The 12,126-nt window shown below is 43.1% G+C and overlaps 1 protein-coding gene across 17 annotated transcripts in view; it reads right to left on the reverse strand.

The window, feature by feature from the left end:
• The window catches only part of Mtss1 (MTSS I-BAR domain containing 1), a 157,618-nt gene that overhangs the window by 121,422 nt on the left and 24,070 nt on the right, over nucleotides 1-12,126 (reverse strand). For all 17 annotated transcript variants that reach the window (XM_008845456.3, XM_008845451.2, XM_008845452.3 and 14 more), the window contains exon 3: nucleotides 8,584-8,657. In XM_008845456.3, coding sequence (XP_008843678.1) covers nucleotides 8,584-8,657 — 74 coding nt within the window. The remainder of the gene's footprint in view (nucleotides 1-8,583; nucleotides 8,658-12,126) is intronic.

Below are 12,126 nucleotides of genomic sequence, written 5' to 3' on the forward strand. Positions count from 1 at the left end.
GAGGCAAACAAGAACAGTCTAGTTGCAGCTTGCAAATTTCCTGGCACCATCTGCACTGCAAAGAAAGTCCCTCCCTTCCCCTACCCAGCCAGGCACAGGTGGCCAACCTTCGGCCCACCTGCCTCTTCCAATGACCTCCCATGGACGAGGGGGGTTTCTGACCACTATGAAATATGAAGACACGGTAGAGCCTGCAGGGAGAACAGTCACCAAAATTCAGATTCTCAACTCTCAAGTGTAATCTGTCTGGCTAGCCTCCTCCCAGCAGCCTCCTGTGCCCAGAGTGGACCACATGGTGAGGACCATGATCTGCCACAGGCCCTATGAGTGTGGGAGTCACTGTGTACAGTCACTCATTTGTTCCATAACATCTCCTAAATGATCAACTGGAATTCTAGGCTCCTCAAAAAGTAGGAAAGTGCAGGTCCCATGCTGCTACTTCTGTGGTCTGTGGGATCAATGGTGACGGCACCAGATACGAAGGCTCTAAGCTGCAGCATGTACCCCACATCCCCTTGTGAGAACCTCATGTTTCTGGAGGAGAGATGAAGGCTTCACAAATGGTGAGACTCTTGAACTACTTTTGGAAGACTAGCAGGTCCCCAGCAGGTACTGGGGCTCACAGGAGGCCTGGAGGAATATGCATGTGCAAGCAGAGGGATCAAAGGCCATGACAGCCTAGGAAGAGAGAGCTGTTCTATACGGGTGACATTGCTGCCCAAGGGTAGAGATGCCACAGAACAGGTAGGTTGCATGTAGACAGCAAGAGGCCCCATGTGCCAGTACAAATGAACCTCATAAGCAGCAAGGTCTCCTAGGAAGCTTCTAAACAAAGATTCCAGAGTCCCATCCAATTGTCCTGACTCCACAAGTATGAGTCAGGCTCTAAAGTTGGTGCTGGAAGCAAACATCTTCACTGAGGACAATTCACCTGCTATTGCACAGAACAAGGCATTTAACAAAATGCATCCTAAAAATATATAACCGATGGTAAAAATCACAGGACTCTTTTTAGAGAAGCAAGCTTGATTTACCAAACATAAGCCACAATGATTTTCCTCACAGTAGACATCAGACTCACTGATAAAAGCATACACTGACAGTGTCTCTGTCCAGCCTCACCCATTCCTCCTCACACAACTCCAAGGGTAACGGGGGCTTTTCCATGACTCAAACCAGCCCCAACACCATCTCTATTGCCTGTGCCTCCTTTCTCACACTCTTTCTCCATTTTTCTGTGATTAATGTTGCTTCCTGTACTCCCTTTTCTCCCCAGAGTAAGATTAGAAGTTCCAAAGATAATTTTGAAAAGGAAAATTCCAACCTCACCCATATTTAATGAATTTAACAAGACTAATGCAGCATTTAAAATCATAGGATATGAGAACCAAAAAGAAAAGAAAAGGCTTGCTGGCATCATTAAATTCAGAGTATGATGCAGCTGACTCAAGGTCACACAGCAAGTCCAATCCAAACATACCAGCTCCCAACCTGAGTGCCTCTAAGGTTTTACATGTAGTGGATTTCTAATGCCTTTAGGATCATTCAAACATGAATCTACAAGACATCCAGGAGCTCCTTACATAGGGAATCTTAATTTAGTGGTTAAAGTACAGGCTTCGGGGGAGGCTCCAGTTCACCAACCATGTGACCTCAGTCAGTGTAGGTAGGTAGGTTCCCTGTGTTCTGATTTCATCATTGACTGAAACGGAGGAGGGTCAGAGGCACCTACTTCATGGGGTGCTGTGTGAGCTAAACAATACAGCAGTGCCTTTTATCCAATTTTACTTATTATCCACAGTCAACCACAATCCAAAAAACATGAAAAATTCCAGAAATAAAGAGTTCCTAAGTTTTATACAGCTTTTATTAGAGTATTATTGTTATAATTGTTCTTGTTATTAGACATTAATTTCTCACTGTGCCTAATTTACACATTTAAACCTTATGTATGCATGTATGTGGGAAAGCATATACACCAGGCATCCACCTGGAAGATTATCCCCAACAAGGTCGGGGAGACAAGTCCACATGTAAACCACTCAGAACAGAGTCCATCCATGGGACACATTCAAGAAAGGCTAGCAATCATGATTTTCTGTATTAAAGCCATGCTCACTTAAAGTGACAAAAGGGTACTAGACATTAATATGCTCTAGTCTGTTTGGAATCCACCTCCTTCCTTCTTAGAACCTTAAATGCCCTCCTATGGGTTTGGTGTATCACCATCTGTATACACCCAAGATAGTTTTTCAAAGCTATAAAGAGATTACAAAGGCACTCAAAGGCATACAAAAAGAAAGTCACACAGCACTGTGCTCTACAAAGGCATGTGCTGACCTAAGCAAACAAGGCAGTGGTCACACAGGGCCATTGCTGACTAAGAGGCCTCAGGCAGTAAGCACATGAATGGGGGAGCGCACAGGTATGAGGATGTTACTCCCGGGCACGGGCCATCTCTGCTGCAGCGTGCTGACAGGCTTCTCTCTTCATTTCTTTAGTTTTTCTTTCCTTATTTTTAAAGTAACTAATCCAGACAAATCCATAGCCACCAATTCAAGGATTTCTCAACTCCAATGACAGCCAAAAAGTCTGGTATTCTATGTACAGTAAATGTTCACAAACTACTTTTTTTGCAGCCAATAATCCAGAGACAAGGACTGTGTTTTCATATTTAACACAAATGATATGTTCATTCCAGAGCATAAAATAAACAGATGGAATTGTGCCTAGTGCTAATAAATGAAAACTCCATTATCACTCATTAATCAATATGTACATGAAAATAGTCAACTTAAATGCATTTATTTTTAAAAAGACACAAAACAGTTCTAGCATATTTCAATATTCTGTTTAACATCGGTACATAATGACTAGATTGATTTTGCCCTTAAAATGAGTAGATTTAAAGATTTTAAGAAAAGGACAAAAAATTTTCAGAGCTGTTTCCTTTGGGAAATAATATAAAATGCTAATATTTTAGAAACAAGAAACCTGCTAGTTTGAAATTCTAGAGAGCTGCCCAAAAGAGATGTGCTTACGGTAACTGCAAAGATAGAGTGCGATGGCCACAGGTATATGAAAAATGAACACACAACCCACCAGGGAAGTGTAAAACAGAACCACAGAGAGCGATTTCGGCTTACTTCAACAGAATGGCTATCACAAAGACAAAAGACGGTGCTAATAGAGATGTGAGGAAAAGGAAACTCCCTCACACACCGTAGAAGGAACGTAAATTAGTGCAGTCACTATGGAAAACTATGGAAGTTCCTCAAAAATTAAAACAGAGATGTGAGGAAAAGGAAACTCCTCCTCACACACCGTCGAAGGAACATAAATTAGTGCAGTCACTATGGAAAACTATGGAAGTTCCTCAAAAATTAAAAATAGAGCTAGCATATGATCCAGCAAGGCCCCTTTTGCGTAAATAATCAAAGGGGAAAAAATCAGTATGTTGAAGAGACATCTGCAGCTCTGTGTTTATTGCAGTACTATTCCCAAAAGCCAAGAAATAAAGACCATCTAAATATTTTCATCCAAAGAATGGGCAAAGAAAATATGGCAGGTAGCTCTGTGTGGTGTGTGCCTTTAATCCCAGCACTCGGGAGGCAGAGGAAGGAGGATCTCTGTAAGACTGAGGCCAGTCTGGTCTACATAGTGAGTACCAGGCCAACCGGGGCTACAGGGAGACCCAGTGGGGGGGTGGGGGGGGGGGGAGAAAAAGAAAATGTGGTACATATACTCACTGGACTTCTGACATAAAAAAGGAAATCCTGGTTTTGACAACAAGATGGATGGAACTGGAAGTCACTATATAAGTGAAATAATAAGAGGTATCACATGAGCTCACTCATGTGGAATCTAAGACATTGGTTTGGGGCAAACTGAGGAGAATGGTGGCTACCAGAGGCTGGGGTCAGGAGTGAGGAGAGAGATGAAAAGTAGCTACTGGGTACTAGGTTAATAGTTAGGAGTAAGAAGGTCTGACGGCACAGTATGAGGACTACAGATAACACACATGTACCTCAGCTATGGAAGAGGAAAAGTGGGGAGGGAAGGAAAAAGAAGAACCAGACAGGGAGGGGGAAGAACAGTAGGAATACCTTCCAGCAAGAGGGACTGTTATGAACTACATCTAAAGCACTCCAAGCGAAAACTAGACTAGGGATGCCCTTTCAGCAGAGCAGCTAACATTGCAAACTCTCGAGTTGTAGCCTATGCCACCCTTAACCCACATGTATCTGCTGCTGGCCTAAACAGCTTGAACTACTTTCTACAGATTCATCCTTTTCTTGGTGATGCATACATAGTCCACTAAAAATAGGTCAACTCTGCTGGGAAGATGGCTCAGTCAGTGATGTGCCAGCCAAACATGAGGACCTGAGAATGGGTCTCCAGCACCCCCAGAAAAGCTGGTGTGGTGATGTGTACCTGCAACTCAGAGCTGGGGGGTCAAGGCAGAGACAGCCAGACTTCCGAAGCTCACTGACCAGTCAGTCTAGCTGAAATGATGAGGTCAAGGTTTAGTGAGAGACTCTGTCTCAAAAGATAAGGTGGCTGGGAGCTGGAGAGATAGCTCAGCAGTTAAGAGCCACTGGCTGCTCTTGCAGAGACCTGGGTTCAGTTTCCAGCACCTACATGATGGCTAACAACCATCTTTAACTCCAGCTCCAGGGCATCCAACATTCTCTTATGACCTCCAAGGGCACTAATGACACAGATGCACTTACATGCATGCAGGCAATACACACATACACATAAAAATAATAAATAAAATATTTTTATTTTTTTAAATAATAAAATATTTCAAAAAATAATGTGACAAAGGATTGAGGAAGACACCTGAAGTCAACCTATGGCCTCCACATGCCTATATACCCTCACCCACACACACATCCATATGAACACATGCACACATACCACACACAAAAAAAGAACAAGTAAATAATAAAAATAGGTCACTCGTAGAAATCCAAAAGGATGTACAGACATTAATTACAACACAACTTGTAATAGCAAATACCTGGAGGACATAAAGATCCATCAATAAAACAATCACTAAAACTTGCTCAATCCAGGCAGTAGAATCCATCTGTGAACTAGAAAGAACAAGGCAGATCTACAAGTGTTGACACAGCAAGGTAATCACAGCACAGTGTAGAGTGACAGGGTCAGTGTTGCTTAGGTGCAACCCTTGGAAAACCTCATGCAGACACATCTTATTCCATGTATCACTCCACATATCACTCTGAATCTAGCTTTTCTTTTCCCAGGTATGTGTGCATGTATATATACACACACGCAAATTTTTACTAAAAATCAATTTCTTGACATAAGAAGTGCATCCAAGTGTTTTTCTCTGTATTTTTTTTTAAATATTTTATGTGTATGAGTGTACTATCTGCATGTAGGTAGTTGCACCATGTCATGCAATGCCCATGGAGGTCAGAAGAGGGCGTCAGGTCTCCTGGAACTGGAATTATGGATGGTTAGCCACTATGTGGGTGCTGGGAATCCAACCCTGGTCTTCTGCAAAAGTAGCCAGTACTCTTAACCACTGAGCCATCTCTCTAGCCCCATTCGATTTTTGTTTGTTTGTTTGTTTTTGAGAGAGGGTCTCCCTGTAGCCCCAGCTGGCCTGGAACTCACTATGCAGACCAGGCTGGCCTCCAATTCCCAAGGATCACCTGCCTCTGTCTCCCAAGTGATGGGATTAAAGGTTTGCACCACCAAACCCAGCTCAAGTGTCTCTTATCACCATAAAATACTTCTGTCAACCAAATTGTGTAGGTTAAATGTGAGTTCCCATGTTCCTACAACTACAAAAAAAGGATTAGTGCACTTGGACTGCAAACAAACTATTCTGTCATTACTAAAAATGACCTGAAATCAAACAGCTTAAAGATATGTCAGCACAGAAGTCTACTCTCGGGACATATTTGTCTTTGTCCACACATCACCTTCAAAGTCTGACCCTAACCCACTACCACCACAGAAAGCCTCTTCTGGTTTCTTTCCCCACAAGCAACTGCTCTGTTTTTCCTTCCTTAGAACCTTGAGAATTTCCAGGCCCTCCAGTTTCCCACCAAGAATCATTCTGGGAGCAGTTTCTTCAAAAACTCAGGTCCTTACTGCAGGGAATCACAGACAGTCAGGGTCACCCTCCTAGTCACTCCTTTATGATCCATTCACTAATTCAACATTAAAATATAAAAACAAATTCTGAATCCCAGAGCCTTAAAAACACAATGCTATGCTGGGCATGATGACACACACCTGCAGAACCATCACTCAGGACGTGGAGGCAGGAAGATCAGGAGTTTAAGATCATCCTTGGCTACACAGTGTGTTCAAGGCAGCCTTGGCTACGTGAGACCCTGTCTCAAAAAAAGTGGGGAGCTTAATAAGTAAAGGGGCTTGCCAAGGCTGAAGACCTATGATCCCCCAAAACAACATGGTGAAAGGAGCGAACCAACTGCTGCAAGCTGTCCTCTGACCTACACACATACACACACACACACACACACACACACACACCCATAGCACATATGCACATGTGCATGCACATACAAATATATATAATTTTTTAAATGCTTAAAGACCTCAAAAATATAATACCAAATAATCCAAATTCTTCAAAACAGTAACAAAGCACGAAAAAGGAAAGGAAAATAAAAGACACTGGGCTAACAAGATGGCGGTTGCCAAGGTTGACAACCCCAAGTTCCACCCCTGGGACCCCTGTGGTGGGAGAAGAGAACCGACTCTTACAAGTTGTCCTGTGAGTTCCACCTGACACTGTGGCAGCGTGTGCCACACACCACACACACAGCACTCACACACATAATAAAGATGTAAACAAATTTTTAAATGACATATTCTGATATCAATAGGGCTAGCAGTTCCAGAAAGATATCAATATGACTGACATGGTTTGAAATACATAAAAATACAGCTGACAATTCTGACACTGCTGAGGTTAAGGAAATATAAAGTGGTCCAATCACATAACAGTGGCCAACAATGGCTTGCAGGTTAAGCTCTTTAGAGTTGCAGTTTCTATAGCAGGTACATATACATTAGGTAATACTTTTTAAAGGGGCTTTAAAAATGATACAGGTTTATAGCACTCAGGAGGCAGAGGCAGGTAGATCTCTGTGAGTTCAAGGGCAGCCTGGTCTACACAGTGAGTACCAGCCAGCTGGGGCTACAGGGAGATCCTGTCTCAAGAAAAATAACATATATAGGTTAAGACCCCCACCACACAGACAAAGCAGACAAAGAGACACTGGCACTGATATCTGTGTCACAGTCTCTGAGGAAACCTTTTGCAACACTACTGGCATCTCAGAAAGGAGAAATAATACCTCCCCTGAGAAAACTCCCCCGGGTCCCCAAGCTGGGTTAATTGCTCACTTTTCCATATTCCCCTAACACTCTGCTTCCACTATTACTGCACTGCACACATTATTTCAACGCTGACTTTATTTACACGTCTCAATCTCCCTACTCAATTGCAAGCTCTTCTGGGACAAGGGGCTTAATGTATTGATTTCTGTGGTCTCATGGCAGTTCTGAAATAAAAGGAGTTAAGAGTTTCAATTTATCTGAAGATTTAATTAAGCACTTGTGGTCAAGGGCTATGGACCACTGGAGGTATCCATGGTGTGCTTTGAAGAAACTAGACCCTCATATGACTGAAAATTACCCCTAGCATTTACTCCCAACACCAGGGTTCCAATGTCACCATGACAACGAAGAGAGCAGGTACACAGCTATCCATACAGCGAGGAAATACACAAGGACCAGGCAATTAAGAGGCAAAGTGAGTGGCTGCACTGGAATGAGGGGGCCAGCACCATGGCTCTGCAGGTACCTCTGCCCTTGGAAATGCAGATGTTCTAAAGATGGAGGTGTGCATAAGAGTATCCACAGTCTCCTGGTACCTTCCCCATGTTCTTAGTATTCACTGAAACCATTCAATCTTTTCAAAAGATTTCCCCTTCTGCTTGTGGCTTTCAAAAACATAATTTATATACCAACTGGGCACTGAACACTTAGTCTTGAGGGGATCCCCCATGACTAAGTCAGTCTCTGCAGTCAAATGCTATAGCCACATAGACAGATATGACACATGGGATGCTTGCATCTTACAAAAGGATTCCTTGTTTGATGAGAACCCAGGAGAATAGCTATGGAATCACCTCCGGGACTTCCCATTCCACAAGGAAACAAGGAAGAACACAAGGCAACCCATGCCAGGAGGGAAAACAGCACAACCAAAGGCTGAGCTCAAGGCTCTCTGCCAAGCATGTCATTCAAATGACCAAACCCATAGAAAGCCACCTCATGCAGGAACGGAGGCCTCTTTGCTTTATTTGCGAGTGTCCTTCACATGTGGTGTTATGTGAAGAGCTAGTTACAACTTCTAATATGTGGAACCCCACAGAGTTAAGAAATATGAAAACTATGAGTCAGCTGAGCACTGATAACTCATCGTATCTTTTGGAGAAGCCACCCGGGGGAGAGCCCACATGCTGGATTCGGTTAGTGCTGGAAGGCGGCCTTCCATCTGCTCACCACGTGTGTTGGTAGCCATGTCAGCCACTTTCTGAAAGGCGTCCAAAAAGGCAGCTGCTGCTACTACTGTTGTCCTGAAATACAAACAGATAGCAAACGCATGAGGAATGTCTCACACTGGCAAATGCATTGCAGCTCCTGGGCTAAAACCTCTGCTAGAGTAAATGGAACCTTCCAGAGGAACCATCCAGCAGTAGATGGGTAATCATTGGCACGATGGCCCCATTTTTCCCCTAGCACTCTACCCCAATAGTGGCCCAACTATATAAATTGACTACCAGGCAAAATTCTGCAAGAAAGAGAAGGCAGATGTTTCTACCCAGAAGAAGAAAAGAAAAAACATACATGAGGTAGAGGAGAGAGCATCTCTCTTTTTTTTTTTTTTTTTTTGAGACAGGGTCTCCCTGGGGCCCCAGCTGGTCTGGAACTCACTATGTAGACAGACCAGGCTGGCCCTGAATTCAGAGATCCACCTGCCTCTGCCTCCTGGGTGCTATTAAAGGCACACGCCACCATGCCCAGCCTGAGAGAGCAAAGCTTAAGAGAGCAGAGTTCAACAATTTATTGCAAAGAAAGGAAAACTGAGGCTACAAATCTGAACATATTTTAGAGATCATTAGTTCATACCAGAGCTAGGACCAATGTCCCAGAATTATGACCCAAGGCCTAGCTCAACCTATAGCAAGACAAGTCCCAACTACCATGAAACTGAAATACTGCTTTGTTCAGCCTTAGGATGCTCTTTCAACCGCATCTTCTGAATTCCTAAAAGCTGACAATCAGGAAAAGGTAGTATACGCATTTCATGTCCTACAAATTTTTCTGGATTCTTACCATTCCCTTGAGTGCTATCAGATGCCTTGGACACTGAGGCCCTCAACATCATGAAATAAAGAGTAACCAGCATTCCAGGCCACTCTGTGCCAAGTCAACAAGGCCCCCATCGTGCAAGGACTTTAAACTGAACTCAGAGCCTGATGTTAATCTTCAAGTGTTTTCCCTATGTCTCTAGTCTCTACTGAGCATGCCTAAGAAGGCAAAATCACTAAAAGAAGAGTAAGGACCCAAAAACAGAGTTCAAAATGGAGAAAAAAGAAATACATTGTTCATCTTAAACATAGCAATGGTAGCTATGAAACAAAGGATGCTGGAAGGTGCCAGAATGGCCCCTTGGAAGCACCAAAATGAGACCAGATAGTTTCCAGTAGAGCAAGAAAATATTTTGCTCAAATTTTAAATAGACACACACACACTTCAAAGCACATTTTTTAAAGTGTTGACATCAATTACAAACACTGAAAAAGTTATCTTTACCAAACATCCTGGGACTTATAAATAGCTCATTCTGATTTATGATTAATATCGGACACGATGGCTTGATTTATTCTCATTCAACTCAATGGCAATCAACCACATGTCTGAACAGGCTGCAGACATGCCTGTCCATTATAGTCACTGGGGCTCTACTACAAATCAGAATGCTAGTCAATTTTGAGGAATTAATAGCTTTTAAATGACAGTCACACTGTACTTTCTGACAAAGTCACAAAGCATCTTGGCCTTCTCTGTGAGCAGAGAAAATGTGAAACCACCAAGAGCTAAGGGAAGGATTCAGCTTTAAATGCACCAATACACGTGCTGCTTCTGCAGTGTTAAGTTTATCCTTTCCCAGCACACAAAATTAAACTCTTAGACAGGTGTTGTAGTTTGATAAAGTGAGAAAGAAATGGTCTCTGACCTCAGAAGACCTAAATGTGAGTGGGTAAGAGAAAGAATGTATGTGTTGTCAGTTGAAAGAAGACCACTCTGAGTTTTACTGTGTTCAAGACAGGCAGTGGGCTTATTACTTCAAGCGTGTCTTCACCAGCAAAAGGGAAAGAACCATTTTTCCTGGTTAGTGCTGAAAGGTCACCAGACAAGTAGAGACTAAACAAGAAAAAGAAATGATTTAAATGTTTTGTGTGTTTTGTTTTTGTCTTTTTGAAAGAGGGTCTCCCTGTAGCCCCAGCTGGCCTGGAACTAGCTATGGAGATCAGGCTGGCTTCGATCTCACAGAGATCCACCTGCCTCTGCCCCCTGAGTGCTGGCATTAAAGGTGTACACCACCATACCTGGCCGTTGTAAATGTTTTAATTCTGGTTGAAGTGAATGAGAGCAGTTGCTGAGACAGGGCTGGGAAGTCAAGGTAGCTACTTAAGGCGAGGCTGGTGAGGGCTTCGAATAGAGACCTAGACCTGACCCAGCAAGGTCTTAAGCAGGGAAATGGTCAGGGATTAGGCACCTGGAGAAGGTACATATTCCAGACTGCAATGTCCACCTAGGGTCACATATAAGACTGGAAATAACCCCCACAACCGAGACTAAAGGAAACCCATGCACTCCTCCCCAGTTCTTCTAAGCCACAGGGGAGCTATGAGTCTCCAGTCTAGTGGCAACAGCTCTGGTATGTACTGGCAGTCTCAAGAATTGACCTCATATCACCCTCCCTCATCTGTCTCTGTCATCCCTGTGGCTCTTTTTCCTAGAGCATCCCTACCTACCTGCTCTGCCAAACCTACATCTGTCCAAACCAACCAGTGCAAACTCCAAATTTCATGAGCAATGATTATCAAAATAATTGCTTTTTCAAACATCCCATACTTCAGAGTGCCCACTGAGTGCAGTAGTATCTCTTCCCACACTGATTTTTAAAAGGATGGAGCTGCAGCAAGATGTTTTTTTCTTAACACAGCAAATGGTATAATAGAAACAGGCACAACAGGTAATAACAGGTTCTTAGAGAAGATCAGCAGCAGACCTTGTTTAAGCAGCCTTTGGGGGGCATAACTTACATACCATAAAATTTACCCCTTTGTAAGTGCACAACTCAGTGACTTATAGTAAATGGAGATTGTGCAATCATTGCCATAATTCACCTTCAAAACATTTCTACTATTCCAGAAAGACCCCTCTTACCCTTCTGTGACCAACCTCCTTTCCCACCCCTGACTCCAGGCAACCACTCCTATACCTGTCTCTATAGACAGACTTTTTCTAGACACTTCCTGTAAATGGAATTATACACCAGTCAAACCTGGGATTTAAACTCTTTATGTGAAAGGAAATGCAGGTGAAGGGGAAAGAACTTGGACTCTGGAGCCAGACTGCCCATGTTTAAATCTCTGGTCTGTCACTTACTGGTGGTATGTCGATGGGTAGGTTATTTAGCTTATCTCTGCCTCCGTTTCCTCATCAGTAAAACCAGGCCAATAACTGAACTTAACTTGTGGGGTTGAGAATTCAACAAGTTCACATATGCCTGGCACAAGGTGGGTGTTGTCATGTAAACATAATCCATTATTACTTTATACAATCAACTCTGAAGATGCAGAGTAGAAATTAGTCCAATTTTATATATGGGAATCAGGGGCCAGGATCAGTGGCTAATCATCTGATAATGCTCTAATCAGAACCTACTACATACATTCCTTTCTGTGACATTTCCAAAATTAACTGCAATCTGTGTGCTGCTGCACCTCCCTCCATTCCTGTCTAAGAATGTTG

This window comes from Nannospalax galili, unplaced genomic scaffold, assembly GCF_000622305.1.
Source record: "Nannospalax galili isolate Female #2095 unplaced genomic scaffold, S.galili_v1.0 scaffold380, whole genome shotgun sequence".
Taxonomy (NCBI): domain Eukaryota; kingdom Metazoa; phylum Chordata; class Mammalia; order Rodentia; family Spalacidae; genus Nannospalax; species Nannospalax galili.